A 22,780-nucleotide genomic window follows, 5' to 3' on the forward strand; every position below is an offset into this window, starting at 1 on the left:
ACCTGTCAACCAGACCCTTCTTAACCATTCTTTCAACCAGACACTTTCAAACAGACCCTTCTCAGCCAACCTCTCAATCAGACCCTTCTCAGCCAACCTCTCAATCAGACGCTTCTCAGCCTCCCTTTCAACCAGACCCTCCTCAGCCACCCTCTTAACCAGACTCTTCTCAGCCAGATCCTCCTCAGGTAACCTCACAACCAGACTTCTCTTAACTAGATCCGTCTTAGCTACCAGATTAACCAGATTCTTATCAGCCACCTCGTCAACAAGGCCCTTCTCAGCCACCCTTTCAACCAGACTTCTCTTAACCAGACTCTTCTCAACCACTCTTTTAACTAGACTTCTCTTGAACCGATTCTTCTCAGCGATGCTTTCAACTTTCAACCCCTCTCAGCTAACCTCTCTACCAGACCCTTCTCAGCCAAACTCTCAAACAGACCCTTCTCAGGTAACCTCACAACCAGACTCCTCTTAACCAGATCCTTTTTAGCTACCAATTTAACCAGATTCTTCTCAGCCACCCTTTGAACCAGCCCCTTCTGAGCCACTCTCTCAACCAGATTTCTCTGAGAAAAGAGACCAAAGACCGGACCTAATACAGTATGTACGACCAAACAAAAATTGCTATTTTCTCGGATAACATAGTGGAAGAGACGCTGAAGAAAATCAAACATTTGGCAAGCTATATGAAGCCCTGCTGTACGTAGTGAAATTAATGAACGAATGTTACTGTGCCGTTAATATTGTTTCAGTATAAATACACCAAAGACAAATATTTTTGGCCAATCGAGTTAATTCATCATCCAAGTTCATTTTGTAGAGTGTCCTCGTATTATATCACCCGTACTGATTATAATCAAATTCTTGTCATGTCAATTGAGGTAGTCCACCACTACGATCACGATTAGAAAATCGTTCGGTAAAACATTTTTCATCTACGCTCTCGGAATCTCTACTGAATTCTGAGCAGAGCGTAAACGAGACAAAAGCAGTTCGAACGAAGATCCGCGTTCGATCGACGGCGAGGGACCGCAGGAATCCGGTTACCGATAATCTTGCCAAGAAGAAGACGTAGCGTTTCCACGTAGCAGGAGGCGATTCTTCCCCGGAGCTGCCAAACTCTCGTCTCGTCTCGTCTCTGTTGGTCGCGCGGACGTAGAAATATCTTGTCGCGCCTACGCGTCGAACACGCTCGGCACGCCGTTCAATGATCGGGTCATTAGGGCGCGGCGTCATCGTGCGTCGGTCGTGATCGGCGGCTGGTGTGTCGCGCGGGGCGTCAGCCAATAATCGGTTCGGGTCGGTGTGTGCGGAACGCTGTTAGTGGTAATCGGTCGACGATTGCCAAATCGGGCCGCGTTAATTATCCGGCCGGGCGGTGATCGATCGCGCGACGCGTACACACGCGGCATTAAGGACAGGGATTCGCGTCCAGGGACATTCGGGCTAACTTTAGCCTTAGCCGCCTCTCGCAGTCGATGTCTGTTCTCTCTCTCTCTCTCGCTCTCTGTCTATCTATCTGCGAGCGTAGACATAACGAGAGCCGAACAGCCACCAGTTTGCCCCGGTGTACGAAGGAACGAACGAACGAACGGTTTTGCCCGCAGAAAATAAAACAGTTCTCTGGCCGCCATCCGGCCGCATAGAAGATAGCCACCCTCGATGATCGTCGCGCGTTCCTCGCCCTGTCGTTGTACCGTCGCTCGATCGTCCATCGATCAGGATCCACGCGGATCACACGGGGCACCGCGAGACACCTTCGAAACCGTGTGCTGAAACGTGCTCCCGCTGCCGTGTAGAGAAGTGGTCGCGCGTGGGTGTTTGGGTGCCCCCTCTAAAATCTCCCTCTCTCTTTTCCTGTCTTCTCTCTACCTTCTCTCTGCGAGTGACGTCACCGCACGGCGTCAGAGGATCCATTCCCGAGGACGCCCGATGGATTGGCCTCGCAGGACGCTCAAGTTCCCCTCGCTCTTCGACGAAGAGGAGCCCCGACCCGTCGTCACGTTCCTCATCATATACATCTAGAGGAGTCCTCGAACCGATACCCTCCGCAGCATTGAACAGGATTGTATCGTAACGATAATATGAAGGATGGAATGACAAGCCTCCTCGTCGTGACGTGACAGTAATTCGCCAAAGTGATCGGGGACCCTTAAGTCTGACACAAGATTATTCGAGATGGGTCTGATGATGTCAGTGCTGATAGGCTGCGTGGGCGTGCTGGAGCTGCTCGCGTGCCTCAGACACGTCACCGACGGGGTGATCATCACGATCAACCCGCCGGCGACCCCGTGCCTGTCGTATCACGAGCAAACCAACGACAACGTGAGCACGGTCGACTCCATCTGCAGCTACAGTCACACGGACAACGCGAATTTGCCGCGCGGCGCTAAACAGAAGTTGGAGAACCTGCACGAGTATAGCTTGAGAATCAGGGCGGAGCTGAAGTCCAAGGACAAGAACTTTGATTATCTATCAGAGTATAGCCCTAGGGACTTCTTCGTGAGAGCCGGATGCACGCCGGACTCTAGACTAAGTCCAGACTTTGATTACCTTGTAGAGGTCAGCGAATCAGGAGAGAGAGACGACAGGAGTTTAGAGATTCAGGAGATATTCGATAGAGAGACGTCGTACGAAGATGCAGGGGAGAATTTAAGAGTTGAAGGTAGCTCGAGGGACAGGCCCTTGAACCTAGCAGCCCCTGAACCTGATAAGTATGTTAGAATACCCACGCCGATCCCTTTCAGCCTGATAGAGACGTATTCGAGCTCCGACGCATCGAGCGACGTTGGCACGTCCTTCGACAACGATTCCGGGAACGAAGCGCCCACGAAGAAGACTCTGGATTCGATACCTTTGCTGAAACGACAGCAAAGTCCTTCGGAAGGCGGGTCCTCGAGGGATGAATCGGATAGCCTGGAGACCGGTAGGATCTTGAGGAAACCGTTGAGACAATCGCACTCGAGATCTCCTGACCCAGCGAGCAACCAACAATTGATAGGAATCGAAGCTTCCGTAGAACAAGCGGTGAACACTGAGGCTGTTCCAGGAGAGGAGAACAAGTCAGAGGCCCCGGCAGAAGGGGCCAGAGTGAGTCAGAGGAAGAGAAACATAAAATCCTCGAGCACCATCGTGAGAAAACCAACGAGACTCAAGTCGAAGACGTCCGAAGTGAGCAAGTCTGCGGAGAATCTGACAGCTAGACGATCGAAAAGACACCGGGAGCCAGAGAGAAGAAAATCCGACATTTCCATGCAGAGATTGTACAGAGACGAGTCCACGAATACCTCTCCTGTGGGAAGTCCAGTCTTGTCTAGGTCTGAGAGCCGGAAGAGCGTGTCGGTGCTAACACAGACTAGCTTTGAGGAGCTTCTGGTCGACTTTGAGGAGCCTTTGAGCGAGAGCTGGGTGCTGGGACTGTCCGAGAGCAGAAGAGACCTGATGTCCCGGGATCGCTTCAACCGCAGGACCTTCAAGAACAAGAGATTTGGATGCCAGGACAATGGTAGGAATAATAGTTCGACGAACGCGCACTCGTCCTTCGAGGGGGCCAAGGATACTGCTAGGCTGCTGAGAATATCCAGTTTCGAAGAGGCCGAGCTGGAGGACTACGAGAGGATCAGAGACATCCTGACGACTACCGGAGACAATTTACCCTGGCCGGAGAGCAACGACAACTCGAAGAAGGGCGCCGCCTGGTCCTCGTCCTACGACGAGGACACCGATTATTGGGACGCCGAGGATGTGAGTGCGGCCTCTGGACCGATACAGTACTCGATCCCGGATACAGATCGGAACAAAGCTTTCTGGGTAATGATGAAACCAAGGTCCTCCTGTGTCTCTCTCTCCAAGCATCACACCTCGACAACCCTTTTTTGTCACTCACACACTTAAAACAGACACCTTAAGACACCGCACTCGACTCGTAACACTGTGGCGACATTAATCTTGTGATTGCCCCTGGGATTATGGTGTGAGGATAGTGGTACCCTAGAGAAAGTGGAGATTTTATTTCACCCGTAGGAGAGACCCTTTTTGAATAGAGATTTTTCAGGCTGTGTCCTAAGCTGAAGAGGTTGCTTTTCTGGAGATGACCATTTGGTCGGTGGACGGATATTTCATTCTAATCTTTCGGACAAATTATGACAAAAATATCCCTATCTTTTAAAGACAATGTCCCAATGCTGATGATGTTTCAACTCGTGAACTCAATGTTTGATGTATCTTTATGAAAATATTTTCCTTGTTCACGAGGCTGGATTTATTACATCGTTTTTAAATTCTTCGAACATCGTCACTGTTTTAAACACGATCTACTCGTCCGTATGATAAAATCCGCGGTCTATCGATCAGTGTCTCATGAAACACGTCTGTTTGGACTCCGGAAAACAGTGGCTCTATGAAATTATAAGATGGAATGCGACAAAAAACAAACGAGTCTCAGTTTCATGCAACGCAACCGACAGATACATCATTGTCGCATCGCACGCGTTGCCAATTTCGACGCGACCATAGTTTTGTTTGTTTCTTGTCGGATTAGTCACAGCCCACCGAACAACAAGGATTTTGTCTGTATGCAACATCCGATTAAGGACACAGCCTAACGCTTACGTGTTCATCCTTTCGCTCGGCATCGTTTTTCGTTCGTCCTTCCATTTCTCTGCTCGTTTCATTCTTGTAACTAACAGTGGTCCTCGTAATGCTCGCACCTGATCAACTTGTTGAAACTGTTCTCCATCAACATTTGCAGATCGGATACTCGCAAGGCTCCGCGTTCAGTTTCGGTTTTCGTTCTTCCACTTCTCGTTTTGTTATTGTTAATAACACTCTTCTGGGTTCTTCTCCTTCCAGCACACTAAAATTGCTCTATAAAAATTTACAGCTCGAGTACTCACAAAATTCAGCATTTAGTTTCGGTTTTCGTTCTTCCAGTTCTCGTTTCATTCGTGTAAATAACACTCTTCGGGGTTCTCCTTCTGCTCGCACCTGTTAGACACACTAAAATTGATCTATAAAAATTTGCAGATCGAATACTCGCAAAATTCAGCATTCAGTTTCAGTTTTTGTTCTTCCAGTTAACGTTTCATTCGTGTAAATAACACTCTTCGGGGGTTCTCCTTTTGCTCGCACCTGTTGGACACACTAAAATTGCTCTATAAAAATTTGCAGATCGAATACTCGCAAAATTCAGCATTCAGTTTCAGTTTTTGTTCTTCCAGTTAACGTTTCATTCGTGTAAATAACACTCTTCGGGGTTCTCCTCCTCCCAGCACCTGTTGGACACACTAAAATTGCTCTATAAAAATTTGCAACTCGAATACACACAAAATTCAGCATTCAGTTTCAGTTTTTGTTCTTCCAGTTCTCGTTTCATTCGTGTAAATAACACTCTTCGCGGTTTTCCTCCTGCTCGTACCTGTTGGACACACTAAAATTGCTCTATAAAAATTTGCAGATCGAATACTCACAAAATTCAGCATTCAGTTTCAGTTTTTGTTCTTCCAGTTCTCGTTTCATTCGTGTAAATAACACTCTTCGGGGGTTCTCCTTCTGCTCGCACCTGTTAGACACACTAAAATTGATCTATAAAAATTTGCAGATCGAATACTCACAAAATTCAGCATTCAGTTTCAGTTTTTGTTCTTCCAGTTCTCGTTTCATTCGTGTAAATAACACTCTTCGGGGGTTCTCTAAAATTGCTCTATAAAAATTTGCAGATCGAATACTCACAAAATTCAGCATTTAGTTTCGGTTTTCGTTCTTCCACTTCTCGTTTTATTATTGTAAATAACACTCTTCAGGGTTCGCCTCCTTCCCGTTGAGCACACTAACCTGAATGTTCCATCGAAATTCGTGTATACTCGCAAGGCTCTTCGTTCTGTGCCAGCAACAAAACCAAAAATGATTTCGCCCACGAGGGTCTCGTATGAAAATCGTTCTGAACGAGCAACGACAAACCAAAAAATGATTTTCACTGTACGAAACCGTAGTCTGTCTTTTTGCGAGACATCTTAGACCGAACTTGTTCTACTGAGGAAAATCCAAGCGCATCAGCGACTCGGAACGGTTAAAAACCATTGGCACGGAGAGACCCGCGATGACAGGGTGCGGCCAGCATGCGTGGTCCCGCTCTCCTTCTATTGTTATCTAAAGTTGGGCAACCGGATTAGTTGGAGCTTTTCCGTGGATGGGGAAAGAAAAATGGAGCCGGGGACGGGGCAAGAAAATCCGGCGGATGTTCGCACGAAACAGCCTCGCGGCCCGTGGCGTTTATTGGTGCCGTGTGGCTCGCGTGGGGTCTCCCAAAATATCAATCTCATGCCCGTCTGCAAATAATATACGCATATATCGTGGCCGAGGCGAGCCATTTACACGAGAGGAGACACTTCGGCAGGATTTCCCTCTTGCAGCGGCGTGGGACCCGCGTTCCTTCGATTTCTGGAATCTTGAAAAACGTTTTCTGCATCTCGGGGAATTTTTAGACATTTCTCTGATGCCCTTTAGACCATTCTTTACACTACATGAAGATTAATCCTCTTTCTTAATATTATTCTCTTCTGGAAAGTGATGCACTAAGATTTATTTTATAGATCTCTGATTGAGGAACCACGCGAAAAGTTCTTTCTTCAATCATTTTAATACGTTGAAAATAACTAATTGATATTTCTTAATCCTCTTAATCTTTATTCTAATTTAAATTGGTCCATTTTTATCATAAATGTATGAAATCTGATTAGCAAACACATTTTATGCATTCATTTTAAGGAGTAGAAATAACAAATTGATATTTCTGAATCATCTTAATCTTTATTCTATTCTATATTGTTCCATTTTTGTCATAAACGTATAGTCTACTAACTATAACTTCTTCATCGTTTCTTTCTCTACAAGGGAAATCAAAATTACAGTTATTGTATGCCCGACAAGGGAATAGGATTTTATTCTGGTTCGAAAGAAATGCATAATGTTTGTATTCAGCAAATTTTCTCGAATACTTTCCTGATGATTCTGGCACGGTATTATAGGCCACGCCAGTCGCATGTAGTGACACAGTCCTTCAGTCACCCATGAAGCCGAAGTTTATTACAATTTCGAAGCTTTAACTCTTTGCGCTGGGTGACATTTCTCACATCACCTGCCAGATCAGCGACTCGAACGCGTTCATTCATTTATTTATTATTTACGAAGATCGTTACTGTATTTATAGGAGATTTGCTATGACATTTTATTGACAAGGAGATCACACGAGACAATAATTTTGTGTATCTTGTACTATAATTGCCAACTTGTTTCACGTTGGAGCTCATTATCTAGATTTTCTTGATTTAGTGGTCTCCCGAGGCCAAAGGTGTGAATGTTAATGAGCTGATGAAAGCTTGATGGTGAGGATCGAGTGGATTTCTAGTTCAATTCAAGGATCGACGTTCCCGCCGGAGTAAAATCGGTGCTGTACCACTGCGATCGAGAGATCCAGCTTCTCTCGGTATCCCTCTTTTTTGGTCGACCCGCTTTTTCATGGAGGATATATTTTTAATCGGGCGACGCGCGCCTCTTCCGGACCCCTTCGTCGATATTATGTTACCACCCGATGCGATCCTCGATTCGCGTGGGCGATCGCGTTCTCCTGTCACGGGCGATTTTCATTTTCCAGCTATTTATAACGGGCCCGGCGTGCGGCGCGGCGTTCCTCGCGCATTCTGGCAACGATGGGGAAACGATACATCGTGTGATCGCGATTACTTTCTGAGAAAATATCCGACCGACCCACCGGAAACCTCAGCCTCCATTTACTCGGCAACAATCTCCACTGAAAAATCGGAAGAGTCTCAAGACCTCCATAAACGTAAATCAAGAATATTCTTGTGGAATGGCTTCCTGCTATCTCAAACTAATTATTTATAATTATGCATTTACTTTTATTAAATTATTTAAGCTAGTATTATTATTCCATCGGTAGCATTCTCGTCATTTCTAGCCAGGAAGTTCTGAAAGTTGTCTTCTCTATATACAGGGTGTCTCAGCTGAAGAATGCCACTTAAACATCCTTTATTTTCTCGTTTACTTTCGATGACAAACAAAATATTTACGGCATAATTTAAATGGTATCGAAGGAGGAATATCACAGAAGAACAATTTCTTTTGTCCGGTTATTTTTTCAAGGTCATCGTTATTTTTTATCGGGAAAACTTGTTTCTTTATTCCATCTTGTTAATGACTTAAGCATATTCAAATGTATTTTTTCAGCCGCTATAAGATGGAATAAAAAGAAAAGTTTTCCGGATAAAAAATAACGATGACCTTGAAAAAAACTATGAAAAAATAACCGGACAAAAGAAATTGTTCTTCCACGCTATTCCTCCTTCATTATGCCATTAATATTTGTTGTGCCATTAAAATAAAAGAGAGATTTAGGTGGCTGAGACACTCTGTATATTCAAGAAAAAATTAAAGATGGACAGTTTTTATGTTGCGTAAAGATCCCCAGTCTATTCTTATATACAACAAATTCGTTTTTATGAAGAGTCCGATTGCCACTCATTTCTACACTCACGATTCTCAAATACGGAAAATAAAAATTGTTTGAATTATAGTCGATCTCCACGACCAAGTGAATTTTTTAAGAATATGGCAGAATATGAACGTATAAAAATTATGGAACAAAGACGCAACGGTTCATTGATTCACAATCTTCCCCTCTTTACAATTTATTCGTACACATATATTTATACACACACACTGCATTAATTTTGTACTTTAATCTGCTGTTTATTATTAAATTCTAATATTGTACAGTAATCTTAAACAATTCTTTGGTCGCAGAATTTCTTCCATTGACGTTAAAAAAGAACACGGTATTGACTGTGCAGAAAACCGGTTCTGAAAGTCATAAATATTATTTATTTAGCCACGACTCGTCGCGCCAATGTCACGTCCAAGAATCAGTGGAAAACAGTAAACAATAAATCTCGCGGAAGACGATCAATCAGCGGTACAAATGACAAATGTCACGGGAAGAGAGAGGGAGAGAGAACTGGGGGTTTATTTTCGAGAAAAACGATTCGTCGAATTGATTCCGGTGGCGGGGGAAGAGATTAGTATCGCGAGTGGGTGCCACGCAAGTATTGGTGATGTGTGAAACATTCCGACCCAATTACACTCGGTGGATTTCTTCTCTATTTTTCGCGCGGCTCGACACCAGGAACCACCTGTTTGGCACGCGATCAAGGCGTCGCCTCTGACGATGGTTCAGGGAGCCGGTCGATGCTTCACTAATTTGTTCGATTCCTTATCAATCCGTTACCCTTCGACCTTCCATCCGGTAGCATTTCATCGGTGAGAAGTTTAGTGTTCAGAGCGATATGTTTAATTCGAGACACTGGATCTAGACTAACAAGATTTGTTTAATCATTTCGGCGCATCGGTTCGATCAATTATTATTAGGGATTGCAATGCCGAATACCGGTATTTCGTGCTATTTTTCAATTTCGTGAAACCGAATATTTGCCAAGCTAAAATACCGGTATTTTCGATATTATTATTATTTATTTATTTATTATGCACGGACCGAGGTCCATTTACAATAGAATAAAGACTTACAATAGAATAAAGACTTAACATAAATTACTAAGAAAGGACATGCATAAAAGAAAAAGAAAAAACTATTGGTATAAAGGTACTGATATTATGAGTTAATCCTGCGTAATTTTTTTTTTGATAGTTTGTAACGACCCATTAAAATAGTCAATACTATTATATAGAGTGTTGGAATTCGCAATAATTCGATTTATAGGATTTGTTAATCCATATGTGGATTTGCATTTAAGTGTTTGAAAACCTGCTCGAGATCTCAAAGCTCGTTCAGGTGCGTAAAAATTGATTTGCATAAGGAGAGAGGTACAATCTATATGGTTATTAATTAAATTAAAAATAAAGCTCTGGTCGGATACTCTTCTGCGAGCAGACAATGTTTCCAGGTTGACTATGGTTAATATTGTGGAGTAATCGTGATCAAAGATCGACATAGGATTATTAATCTTATGAGAACAAAACCTGAGAACAAAACCTGATATATTAGCTATAAATAATAAATATTTTTTTGGGGCATATCTACTCTTATTTGAAATACGTTCGCCGCTGAAATCTGGATTTAGAAACTTCTGATTTTGTTCAGCTGTCATCACTTTGACCTTTTCCTTGAAGATCATTTGTATTCAGTCGTGGTGGAGCTGCAAGATGATACGGATCTTTGACACTGAATCTTTCAGGAAGCCAATCGATGCTTAATAAATCAGTTGAATTGAAAACGTTTATGTCCAGTCGTGAAGTGAAAATTCGATGTTTGAAGAATATTTTTGATTGTTGTACTGCCTGTTCGTTGGTCTGGACCTGTTGCCTGCGAGACATTTGTTCCGGGAGAAGATTCGAGTTCGTCGGCGGGATACATGTTGGATTCGCGACCTCGGCGGACCATAAACGAATCCACGTTAGTCCGTGAACAATGTTTATCGCTCTATTCCGCGCTAAAGCGCCAGCCGGCCCTACAATGAGAATTATTCCCGTCGATTGAACGCCGACGGAAATACTGCGAGCTCTCGACTCCGGTTCTGGCATTTCGGACCTAATTCCCATAATCTTACTGCAAGTGGAACACGATTCTCGATAAATGCTTTCATTAAGGGACCTTAGAAACGGTTAAGCGACCAATTTATGAACGAAAATTCAAATTTGATGAATAAGCAAGCGAGACATTTCAACGTATTTATTCTACAATGTGTATACAGTGAACTGAGTCATGTTGCTCAGAAAATCTAGACACCGTCATACACGTATGACACCCACGATTTTATCATTCAAAAATAATCGTTACGCGTTTATGACACATTTAAACGAGCATGCAGACAATAAATAGTATTCTCATTCCTACCTCGAGGAATCTGTTGGCGAATGAACTCGTTTGTGCAAACTTATATGAAATTAACAAATTTTGGTAATTGATTTACGTTGGCCGATGTTGTATTAGGTGCAAAAAATATGGAAGAAGTTTGAACGTTTATACCAGCGTTTATAAAATTAGCATTCGTCAATCAAATTAGCAATTTCTGCTTGCTGATTTGAATTGGAATTTGTTCCATTTGTTGCAGAAGAGGTACCAACGTGTTTAGGAACTATCGCATCAACAACACGAAAGATGTTTATCACTTTTATAAAATTAGCATTTATAAAATTAGCATTCGTAAAATTAGGAATTTCTGGTGCCAGATTTACATTGGACTTTTGTTCCATTCTAAGGCAGAAGAGGTACGTTTCGAAAATATCCCATGAAAAGCACGTTTCAATAAATTGATAAACAGAACTGTGCAAACGGTCCCAAAACTCTGCAGAAGGTCCACCATGCAAGGATTACACGAACACTTCCACACAACAATACTCAAAGACACGGTTCCTCTATCGTTCAGCGCTCCCTTTCGATGAAAAAGCTCTGGATCGTCGATCGCGCTCTGGAATCCGCGAATCGCAACTCGCCTCTGTTTCTCGTCTCGATGAGAGGAGAGGAGAGGCATCGTCAGGGTCCCGAAATATCCGCGGCCAGAAGTGTCGAATAAAAAGAAAGGGAAGAGAGGAAAAACCGAAAGGAAGTGACACCGTCAAAAATGGGGGTGGAACGGGCCTTAAAAGGGTAGCTACCCGGCTGAACAATGATTAGACTGCGGACCTTATGCATTTACAATAAGAATGAATAAATTACCTACGAAACGGTAAACATATTTCGAGAATTTAGGGAAACAATTAGTATGTCAGCCTTATCTTGTTCACCCTTTGCGCTTTATTGGCAATAATGAGACTGTCGCTATATATTCCGACGAATAATCATTAGTAGACTGCGGATCTCGCAAAAAAAGTATTTTTATACATCAGCTGCAAGCTATGGGAGCTAAATAAAAATTAATTTTCCTCATTAATGATTTTTATATGTTAAAAATAGTATGTCGTCATTTTTGTCATAAATGCATAAAATCCTAATCATTAGACTGCGGACCTTGTGTGGTTACAACACAAACGGGTGAATCAACTTAAGAATTTCGAAAAAAGAAACAATTCTATGTGGAGACACGTGTCTATGCAGACAAATGAAATGATGCATAAGAATCCGCAGTCTAGCAATTACGAGGCGAGAAGCTCGCCTTATTAGCGTGGATCATTGACGGTGCCCTGAACCCGTCGCGAGGCGAGGGTCATATCGCTGTCTCGGTGGACGAAGAAGAAGAGGTAGCACAGCAGAGACCTCGCGAACCAGAAGGAGAGAGAAAGAGAGAGAGAGAGAGAGAGAGAAAGAGAGGGGTGTCGTAGAAAAGTTGCACCCGGCACACTGCATCTCGAATCTCGGAGAAGTAGGAGAAAATACGGAGCGGAAGGGGTTCCCGGCGGGCGAAGAGGGTGGCGGAGACGCGTCGTGTCGCGACGCTGAGCGGCGAGGCGCGTTTCTGGAGTCGTCGGGACGCCGAAAATAGCGTCCCGATATGATGACGCCCGGAGCGGGCCGATCCTAGATTTCAGTCGGTTCGCAAGCTCGAAAGCTGCTGGTTAACACGGAAGGAAGACTCTCTGGTCGCACGCTCCGCTCCGGTTTCCATCGTCCATTTCCATAGCGACGAAAACCACCACCACCTCACGCACACACACACGCATACCACCACTCTCTCTCCCTCTCTCTCTCTCTCACTCTCTGCGACTCTTGTTCCCTTTGGAGCGCCAGTCGCCGTTCGTTTCTGGACCCATCGTTTCCCTGGACCCGGTCAGTCCTCTCCCCATCGGTGCACGGATTCGCCAGAAGTCCTCCAGATCGCGATCGATCGGTGATCCAGAGTCTCTTCGAAAGAGAGAGAGTATATTCCCGGAAACACAGAGAACCCGATTACCAGCAGTAACGAGATAGAACGATGGCGGACGTAGACAACAGTTTAGTGTACACGACCACCGAGCGCAAGGTTCGCAAAGTGAAGAAGACGACCAAGCGCAGGGAGAGCCAGGATCAGAACGCCGAGGTCACGATCACCGAGGTCGACAGCACGCAGAACCACCACGCCATCGAAGAGTATGTGCTGGCTGCAGATGCGCCGAGTATCAACCCCCATCGCGATACCCTCACGCTTTGCGATCGACGCTCGCCACCCGAACGATCGCGATCTCCACCCGGGGCCGATCATCTAAATCCATCAGCCCCGTGCAAACCCCCGGTGCAATCGTTTACAACCATAACGGTTTAGTCTCCGAATCCCGCTCCGGATTTTGCCGAACGTTTGCATACACAGGCACGGGTAGACGCCCAGAAACGAATCGATGTTTCCCTTTTGCCAACTGCGAAAACAAGCTGCCAAGCTTCTGCCAGAATTTGCGACCTACTTTCCCCGGTCGAGGAAAATCTCTTCTCTGTTTTCCCCCGATTCTCCGGTCTCTCCCTCTAAACCGAGATCTCGCCCTTTCACGCGGAATTTTTGATTTTTCGAAGGTTTTTATGGTCGAGGGATGGGAGTCCTGGAATTGTTGTAGTCGATTGCGTTGGGAACGGTCCGACACGGTTTCAGGTATGAATTCCCTGCCGATTTCGAGATCCAGAGGGTGGCGGCGCAGCCTCTCGTGCCCTCTCTCGCAGGACCTGGTCCTCTTCTCATCCTCCAGGATGAGAATCCGCGCGATACATATGCCTCTCACGCCACAGAATAATTGATATATCCTCCCTTACAAACAATACTCAGCCAGCACATACAACAGCACTCAACCAAGGTACATATTTACCAGAGAACCCGCGAGAACACTACAGAAAGAGAGAGATCGCGAGGAGCTTTTCGGGAATCGCGCACGGATATAAACGAGAAGCATGCTGCGAGAGGAGCGTGTCTCGGTTTCACGGATGATAGAAGCTCGTCGAGCCTTGTTTGTACCGAGGAAAAAATCGCGTGTGATCGCGTCGAACGTCGCTGAGAACCGTCGACGAGGAGCTTCCGCTCTGTGGATCGTGCTGACGATCCAGTTGTAACTAATCTATGGGGATCTAACGGGGTTCCGGGGGCTTGAAAACTGTTGCACTGTCGGCACAAGTTCTTTAAATGATTGTGCAGAACATTTATTCCGAATAACTGTTATAGAAGAACCGGAATGTTCAACTATTCTGTTGCAGCCAACTTGAGACACAAAACTGCAAATTGAACTGGCTGTAGAAACGTTAAGAAATTTTTCTCGAAAATGTGTTCACCGTAGATTTGAAGGGCGAAGCTTCCCCGTTACATTCTGAAAAATTGACGTACGATTCTTTTGGTCCGTTTTACGGAGCTTTGAATGGAAGGTGTACCGCCACATATACAAGGTACACCAATGAACTTGTTGATCGTTCTTGTTGTATAATTCGGCTAAAAAAATTTGCACATCAATTTTTAAGGCGTCGTTGGAAAGAGAAAGCTTCGATCTTCAATTCGGTGAATGGATTTAGTCACCAGAAAATTTTTTAATGTTTTTAAAAGGTGTTTCAATTGGTAGGATCATGAGGGAAGAATTTGCTGTGTCGTTTAAAAGCATTCTAGAAGAAAATTAGTGATGTACTGTCAAAGGAGATTTTTATTGTTCTACGACTTCTCCTTATAATAGTTGGAAATTTCTGTTCTTCAATGATTTCAATTAGAATCGCTCTATAACAGTTCAGGACAATTGTTTTAGTTCAAGCCCTGGGTCAGAGGGATGTTACAATGATGTCAGTGGATCTCGAATGTCTTATCTAAACTGGATGGGTGTCCTTCTTTTTTCCAGTTGATTTTCAGTGGCGAGTACACGAAGGCGATGAACAAGGACTGGCACAGCGGTCATTTCTGCTGCTGGCAGTGCGACGAGTCTCTGACCGGGCAGCGGTACGTTCTCAGGGACGAGCACCCTTACTGCATCAAGTGCTACGAGAGCGTTTTCGCCAACAGCTGCGAAGAGTGCAACAAAATCATCGGTATCGACTCGAAGGTATGTTACAACACCAGTATCTTCTGTCGTTCCTAGATATCGCGAATCGGTTTTGGCGATAAGTGTCGCTTGACTCATCGACCTCGTTTTTACGGAGATTTTTTCCGTTTCGTACGATATCGTATCGCTGCCTCGTCCTTCGCGGATCGTATCTTCACAATAGAGAGAGCCAGTATGTTCATTTATCGCTGATACTCACCTGCTGTGCATCGTTTGCTCGTTTGGCTATAGTCCTTGTCCAAACAGTGAACTTACTCTGATATCCATTATCCTTCATAGTTCCTCTGGAACTTCTATTTGCAGAAGTATTCTTTATGTCTCAGTTTACTCTAATACCTATTTTGTTTCTTACAATTTCTTCCAAATTTTTATATGCACTCTAGTTTCTTACTGTTTCTTCGTAAAAATCATGTTTCTGATATCTATTATCCTTCATAGTTCCTCTGGAACTTCTATTTGCATGCCCTTGCTGTTTCATTGCAGTTTATTATATTTTTAACAAAAAGTATTCTCTGATGTCTCATTTTAGTCTAATACCTATTTTGTTTCTTACAATTTCTTCCAAATTTTTATATGCACTCTAGTTTCTTACTGTTTCTTCGTAAAAATCATGTTTCTGATATCTATTATCCTTCATAGTTCCTCTGGAACTTCTATTTGCATGCCCTTGCTGTTTCTTTGCAGTTTATTATATTTTTAACAAAAAGTATTCTCTGATGTCTCATTTTAGTCTAATACCTATTTTGTTTCTTACAATTTCTTCCAAATTTTTATATGCACTCTAGTTTCTTACTGTTTCCTCGTAAATCATGTTTCTGGAAGGACAAAGCTCCTTTTATTTCTCAGTTATGTCTCCAATTTTTGCAACAATACCAAGAAACCAAACATGAAGGATAATTCTCTCCATCGTCTACATAAAAATAATTTCTTCTAAGAATTAAGCACAGAGTCACACTCTCACAATGTGCCTGAATAAATCAGCAAAGAAACAGCATCGTGAAGTGCATTATGAAAATCTCACTGTCTTCAATAATCCTTTCCAATCAAACTTGAACAACAATACCAATGTATTCCGTTGGAAATACCAAAGAACTAAACACGAAGAAGAATTCTCTCCATCGTCTACATAAAAATAATTTCTTCTAAGTCTTCAGCACAGAGTCACACTCTCACAATGTGCCTGAATAAATCAGCAAAGAAACAGCATCGTGAAGTGCATTACGAAAATCTCACTGTCTTCAATAATCCTTTCCAATCAAACTTGAACAACAATATCAATGTATGTATTCCGTTGGAAATACCAAAGAACCAAACACGAAGAATAGTACTCTCCATCGTCTACATAAAAATAATTTCTTCTAAGAATTAAGCACAGAGTCACACTCTCACAATGTGCCTGAATAAATCAGCAAAGAAACAGCATCGTGAAGTGCATTACGAAAATCTCACTGTCTTCAATAATCCTTTCCAATCAAACTTGAACAACAATACCAATGTACTCCGATGGAAATACCAAAGAACCAAACACGAAGAATAATTCATCATCCTCCATAAAAACGAATTTCTCCTAAAACTCCATCACAGAGTCCCACATGCGAATAAATCAGAGAAAAGACAGCACGATAATTCCATTCACCGCGAACCGATGATCTCCAGCCAGTTATTATTCCTCGGAATATTAAATCTCTGTTGAAACCCGATACCGTACAGAGATATGCAAACCTCGCTTCGCCAGTTTCGTCACGTACAGTCCGCTTGTTTCCGGAAGAGATTTGCGTCCCTCTAGTTGGGCACGTGGTTGTCGGAGACACAGTTCGCGAGGTTTCCGCGCAAAAATCGTTAATTATCGGTTCGTGTATAATGATGGGTGTCGAGAGGCGGCGATCCTCGAGCGAGAGAGCAGGCGAACGAGCGAGGAGCGGGCATGGGCGTCGACTTACTCATTCCTAGAAATAGAAACGATGATGCAGGTGCTGCCGGCCATATCGGCTTCGAGAGCTTATTTCCGTTTCTCGGCCGTTCGCCGTCCCTGTTCCTCCTACCTCCAGCTTCGCCGGAAATTCGCTGAAATTCAATCTCGTTTGTCCTACCTCGGAAACTGTGGAGCACGCCTCTTCAGACGAGCAAACACTGTGCCGGCTCAAAAGGAATCGGACTTCCTTGCGTACTTCCAAAGTGTAGGATATCTCTGCGAAATGGTTTCTTGGAATTCGCAAAAATGACGGAACTGCAGTCGTTTTTTCTCGCGATCTGTCCTGGTTCATTCATTAAAGAAAGTGACGCGAGTCAACAAATTTTGTAGGAAATTTTACAGGAGAGCCACTTGAGAATTACCTAAAATTTCCATCTGAATTATTGCATATCACCAACTTAGAAATGTAAAATAGTTTGTTGTTATTTAGATACTGGGTTAATTGTCATGTACATCAGTTGTCAAGTACACCACAACTTATATCAGGTTGTAAAGAAAGAAATGCAGGATTTATATAAACCTATGTTTTTAAAGTGTTATAACTCGCGTAAAAAACAATTTTATGAAAATTAATTTTATAGAAAATTTAATATTGTTTAATAGTGTTTAAACGAACTTTCAATTTTTTGCAATGTTACAGTAATATAATTAATACAACTGAAGATAGAATTTTAGAATTCAGTGATTGCTAGTTTAACCCTTTTGTATTCTAAAAATTCTGATAAATTCGTTTTAATTATTTGTGTAGATGGCAATCTTTGATTCCATGTAGACAGTTTATCAATTAATTATTTGAATTATCTAGATTGATAACTGATCTTATAGATTATAGGGAGCAGAATAGCTTTAAAATACTGGGTCAGAATCGACCCGGGTCCTGATCTACGCCTGTACACAGTCAGTCTTTTATATTTGGCACCGTGTGTTACATGATTAATTGTATGTAGTTATTATGGGCAGTTAGACGAAATACAAACTCTGTAAAGAATATACACACTGCTATTCAGGCCACTGTTGAACGTTAAAGTCACTGGTGGATGTTTTAAGAATGTTGAACATCGAAATTGGACTCACACTGTCGGAATCGTGCCAAACACAACACTCCTGCCGGAAAGTTGCTGTAAATAAATAATGGATCAACAAGTCCGTGCTGAGTGTACGTCTGACTGAGATTGCACTTAGTATAGTACACCTAAAGCTACGTTCACACGTTTGAAAACAATCAAAATTTTCTGAATTTTAATCAACCGTAACGAGCTACATTAACATTTGACTTTGCGAAGAATACCAGCCCTAGTTCGCAAATTAGTTACACAAAGCTACGAGTGTTTTTTCGTCGACAAAAAATTTGTTCCTACACTTGAAGAGTATATTAATTTAACGCAACAAAGATGGTACACCTACTCGCACCATAGGCGTCTCAAAGAATTTGCAAAGATGATCCTATTCTTCAAGCCGTCGCAGTTCACGTCCTTGAAACGAAGTCCTTGATTTCCGAGTTTAGTCCAGTCAATGAATGCTCGTAAGGCGGGTGTAGAGGGAATTGGAAGGAACACAATTTTTAACTTTGTTTGGATTAGTTAGGAGGTAAATACATTAAAAGTCCCCACTCCTAGGAGGTGAGCGGGGTGCAGGGGGCACGTAGAAGGTCCCCTTTTTCGGTTTTCCGCTTATATCTCGGAAAATATGTGTCCTAGTGCTAAGACCATTCCATACAAAATTGAAGCTGACAAAACGTGCCATAAGATTGATTCTATTCAGTTTTTCGCTATCTCGCATAGTTTCCGAGATATCCGCGCTCAATCCGTTCACAGATATCCGTTCACTAATTGTGAAAAAGAAGTTTTGCCTCACGCGTTTTTTGCCTTATTTGACTAGCTAACTCTTCAGCACAAGTAGCGAACTTTGAGCGCGAATATCTCGGAAACTATGCGAGATAGCGAAAAACTGAATGCAGCCATTCTTGTGGCAATTTTGTCACCTTTAATTTTGTATAGAATGGTCTTATCGCTGGGACGCATAATTTCCGAGATATAAGCGGATAACCGAAGAAGGGGACCTTCTACGTGCCCCCCTGCACCCCGCTCACCTCCTAGGAGTGGGGACTTTTAATATGTTTACCTTCTAACTAATCCAAACAAAGTCCCAAAGTTAAAAATTGTGTTCCTTCCATTTCCCTCTACAACTTTTCGTTGACTGGACTATTCTTCAGGAGTCAGCTTGTCACGCGAAGAACTATTTGTTCCGCAACGCAGGAGGCTCGTGGAGGTCGTCGAGATATCGATTATAATCGATCCAGATACGGAAACCCGTTCGAATTCGCGGCGCTCGCGACGCTCGAGGCGTGTTTACATGTCTCGCGAATATTTTGGTCATCGAGCGGCGCATCGATCACCGTGTCGCGATCGAGAAGAATCGTCGTGTTTTTCCGCGACGCGGGAGACCTCGTTCAGGAACCTTGCCGCTCGGCGTGTCAATATTTTCCCTCGGTCGCATAATTCTCAAATAGCCGAGACTTGTTTTTCACGGTTTCGCGATTCCTTTCTGCGACGTTCCTACGAGAGATAGATCGATGCTCGATCGTTTGATGGTTGGTTCCAGGATCTGTCGTACAAGGACAAGCACTGGCACGAGGCCTGCTTCCTCTGCAACAGGTGCAGGGTGTCCTTGGTGGACAAACAGTTCGGTAGCAAGGTGGACAAGATCTACTGCGGCAACTGCTACGACGCCCAATTCGCCAGCCGCTGCGATGGATGCGGAGAGATCTTCCGTGCTGGTACGTAGATCATAGACCCGACTGGGATCCCGGCCGGGAAAATCGGCTGCGAGCCCTGTCGATCTTCAGAAATAGAAAATTAACACTGGTTTTACGCATCGACATGATTTCATTTATTTTTCATATTTTTAATAAGTCAGAAGTAATGCATCATTTACTTGGGTATAGGTTATAATTTGACAGCGGAGCTTTATGCAAACTAGAGCTTTTCTACCTAAATTGCAACAAACTTGAGTGAAATAGAAATTGATTTTCTTTCTTAATATGCTTAATGGGTGGACAATAATGTAATCGTATTTTTAAATTCTCCTATTTTCGCTGTCTTGAATTTCACCTAGTCACTTTTGTTATAAATGCATAAAATCCGCTGTCTACTTATAATCATAAAGATTTGGATTAAACGTATTCCCGTTAGTTTGATCAAGTACTGTCAAACAGTCAGTTTTTCCAACTCCGTCGGCTATAAATACGCGACAAATTAGAAATGTCAATGTTTTTTACTGTACTTCTCGCATGAGCGGTAGTTCGAGTCTCGGTTGAGCGGTCTGTGTCATTGTCAGACCGCGGAAGTGCAAATTTACACTTCCGCAGACGCATTTCGAGGAATCCCCGTGTTAGAACTAATATTCATTCTCTGACCGCTGCTGGGATTTCTTCAACTGCAGAACATTCAGTTCTTCCGATCTAGAATGTACTCTACACGATCTATTCCCATCTCATGCATACAGAATTGATCGTAGTTGTTCATGCCGCACTTTTCACAACACAATTCGAAAGTATTCGAACGCCCTTTGAAACAGAATATCTTTTCCATAATTGTACCAAACGACCTGATTGTTTATAATCAATTAGAAGTATTGGTTTATGAAATGATGTTTCTCTATCTCTCCGGATCTGGGTCCGTCAGATCTATATCTCATTCCAGGGAAAAGTGTTCACTTGTGTCTGATAATCTTTCGTTTTATCATTGCCCGAGAACTCTGTTTGCCCAATTTCGAAACGGTCCTTCGACTATGCCTCGAGACCACCTGTTTGCGATCGAGTCCCGAACAATGATTCACGATCACGGCCGGGGAAGGCCGGCCATAGATCTCTTATTCGGCGCTTCTTATTAAGGCAACCGAGTCAAGGCTGTGACTCCAGACCGGGGCCAATTATCGCGACTCCTTCCAAAAAGGAAACCCTGCGCACACCCACGCCTCTAATTCAAACTTCGTGAATCAACGAATCATTATCGAGTAACAGCTCCATAAACGAAAAGGAAGCCAACCGCCGAGGTCTAGAATGCGATAAGATGCGAGTTTACGGCTCCTTGTTGCTCTTTCACGGTTGTTAGGAAACTGTTTCTAACAGGGAAGTTTGCCGATCTTCCTTTCATCTTCAGGAAATCTTTTCAATAATTTTAGAGGATGATGGGAGAAAAGTCAACACAAGTCTTTGGGATGATTACTTTCGATTTGTACCACTGGAATTATTAAATGAATGTAGATAATGGTATCATAGTTTGTAATATTTCATTCAATCTCGTCCGTTGTCTATGCTTGCAATTAATCCTATTCAAACTCTTTCAATTAGAACATCTACCATTGAATTAAAACATCCGAGGATTTCATAATGAATTTTTCAATGACACTAGCAATTTAAATCGTGAACTGATCGAGTCGCGTCAAGCAATATAATTTAATAATGTCTCGTGGGATTATTATTTGTAAAAAGATTTAGAAGCCTCTGTAGAATGTAGCCAGAGTTGGACAAAACTGTTATTTCGATAAAAATTTCGGATAAAGTGGGTTTCGAACCCACTTGGAAAAAACCCAATTTATTCAAAATTTTTATTTAAATAAAATTGTTGTGCCCAACTCTGAATGTAGCATAAATAAATTAGCACTTGACTTTGCAGTGGATGCAAAAATGTTGAGCTGCTCAATTCGCAATCAATTAATTACGATCTGCAATTGAACTGATTAAGAGTGAAAATAAATGTCCACTTGTCTTCTGTTTCCTGCAGTCCATGGAGAAGTGTTCATTCCACAATGTATTAATTTGCCAATCCGACTAAAAATCGCGATCTAAATGCCCCTGCGACGATGTTACAGACCTGCATCGTCCTTTGCAGTCGTTTCCGATAGCAAACCACGAAAACCTGGAAATCGATTACGTTCGTTGGAGTATAAGGCGATTTCTCCATCGCATTGCAGAAAGGTCGAATTTCTCAAAGCAGAAGGAAGCTCCTTCGTTCGAGGGCGCCCGCTTCTGCGGAAAGGCAGCTCAGTAATTCGGTCAAGTACACTCGGACTTGTCGCGAATTTATCTAGCGACGAAATTCCGCGAGGAAACGGCGCTGATAATATCGCCTGTGAACACGGGAAAGGGAGAAAGGGAGAAACGGCCATCGATTTCTCGAAGAAGTTCGTGTCTGCGGAATGGTTTCGGCTTCACGCGACGCGACGCGCGTGGGAGTCTCGTTAAATCTTCGGTTACCCGGTCGTGGATAAAGACCGGCTGATAGCGACAGGATCGCCGAGGAATCGTCCGTGAAAATGACTCGGTGCCAGCGCGTGTCCGTATACGGATCGCGACCTTTCGAACCGCGAATGTAACGCATCGAGCGATCTAACGCCGAACGATCACGATCTGTTCGACCTTTCCACCGGGAACTTCTTCGAGAATCACACACCGCACCATCCCGTCGCTGTTTTGTCGATAGATTTAATATCCTGGGATACCGAGCCGCTTTTTCCAAAGTCCAAGGTCTAGGTAATTCTTCTTTGAGAATTGCGTCGGATCACGACTGACCGACAGTTCGCGAAAATACTGAAGAAAATGTTGTCTTCAATCGGCCTTTCAGATCTGCCGATAGATCTTTGTGATATAAAAATTGTCTTTCTTCTTTTTATTTAGCAATTTTAACACGTTGATAACGTCAGTGGCACACTCGGTATTTAATCTTGGCAATTTTAATTTAAAAACGAGACTCTTACGCTTCATTAGCCTTTTAAGCCTCCGTAATAGTTAACATGTAATTTTAT

The 22,780-nt window shown here is 43.2% G+C and overlaps 1 protein-coding gene across 10 annotated transcripts in view; it reads left to right on the plus strand.

Annotated features, from left to right (window-relative positions):
- Window positions 1-22,780, plus strand: part of Lmpt (four and a half LIM domains protein limpet) — a 155,216-nt gene that overhangs the window by 117,164 nt on the left and 15,272 nt on the right. For 6 of the 10 annotated variants that reach the window (XM_076425216.1, XM_076425215.1, XM_076425209.1 and 3 more), the window contains 2 exons: window positions 14,803-15,003; window positions 19,577-19,751. In XM_076425216.1, the coding sequence (XP_076281331.1) occupies window positions 14,803-15,003; window positions 19,577-19,751 (376 nt within the window). Of the gene's footprint in view, window positions 1-2,042; window positions 3,814-12,532; window positions 13,097-13,147; window positions 13,786-14,802; window positions 15,004-19,576; window positions 19,752-22,780 lie in introns of those variants that run through there. The other 4 variants (XM_076425210.1, XM_076425211.1, XM_076425218.1 and 1 more) reach the window with 4 other exon arrangements.

This window comes from Lasioglossum baleicum, chromosome 6 (genome assembly GCF_051020765.1).
Source record: "Lasioglossum baleicum chromosome 6, iyLasBale1, whole genome shotgun sequence".
Taxonomy (NCBI): Eukaryota; Metazoa; Arthropoda; class Insecta; order Hymenoptera; family Halictidae; genus Lasioglossum; species Lasioglossum baleicum.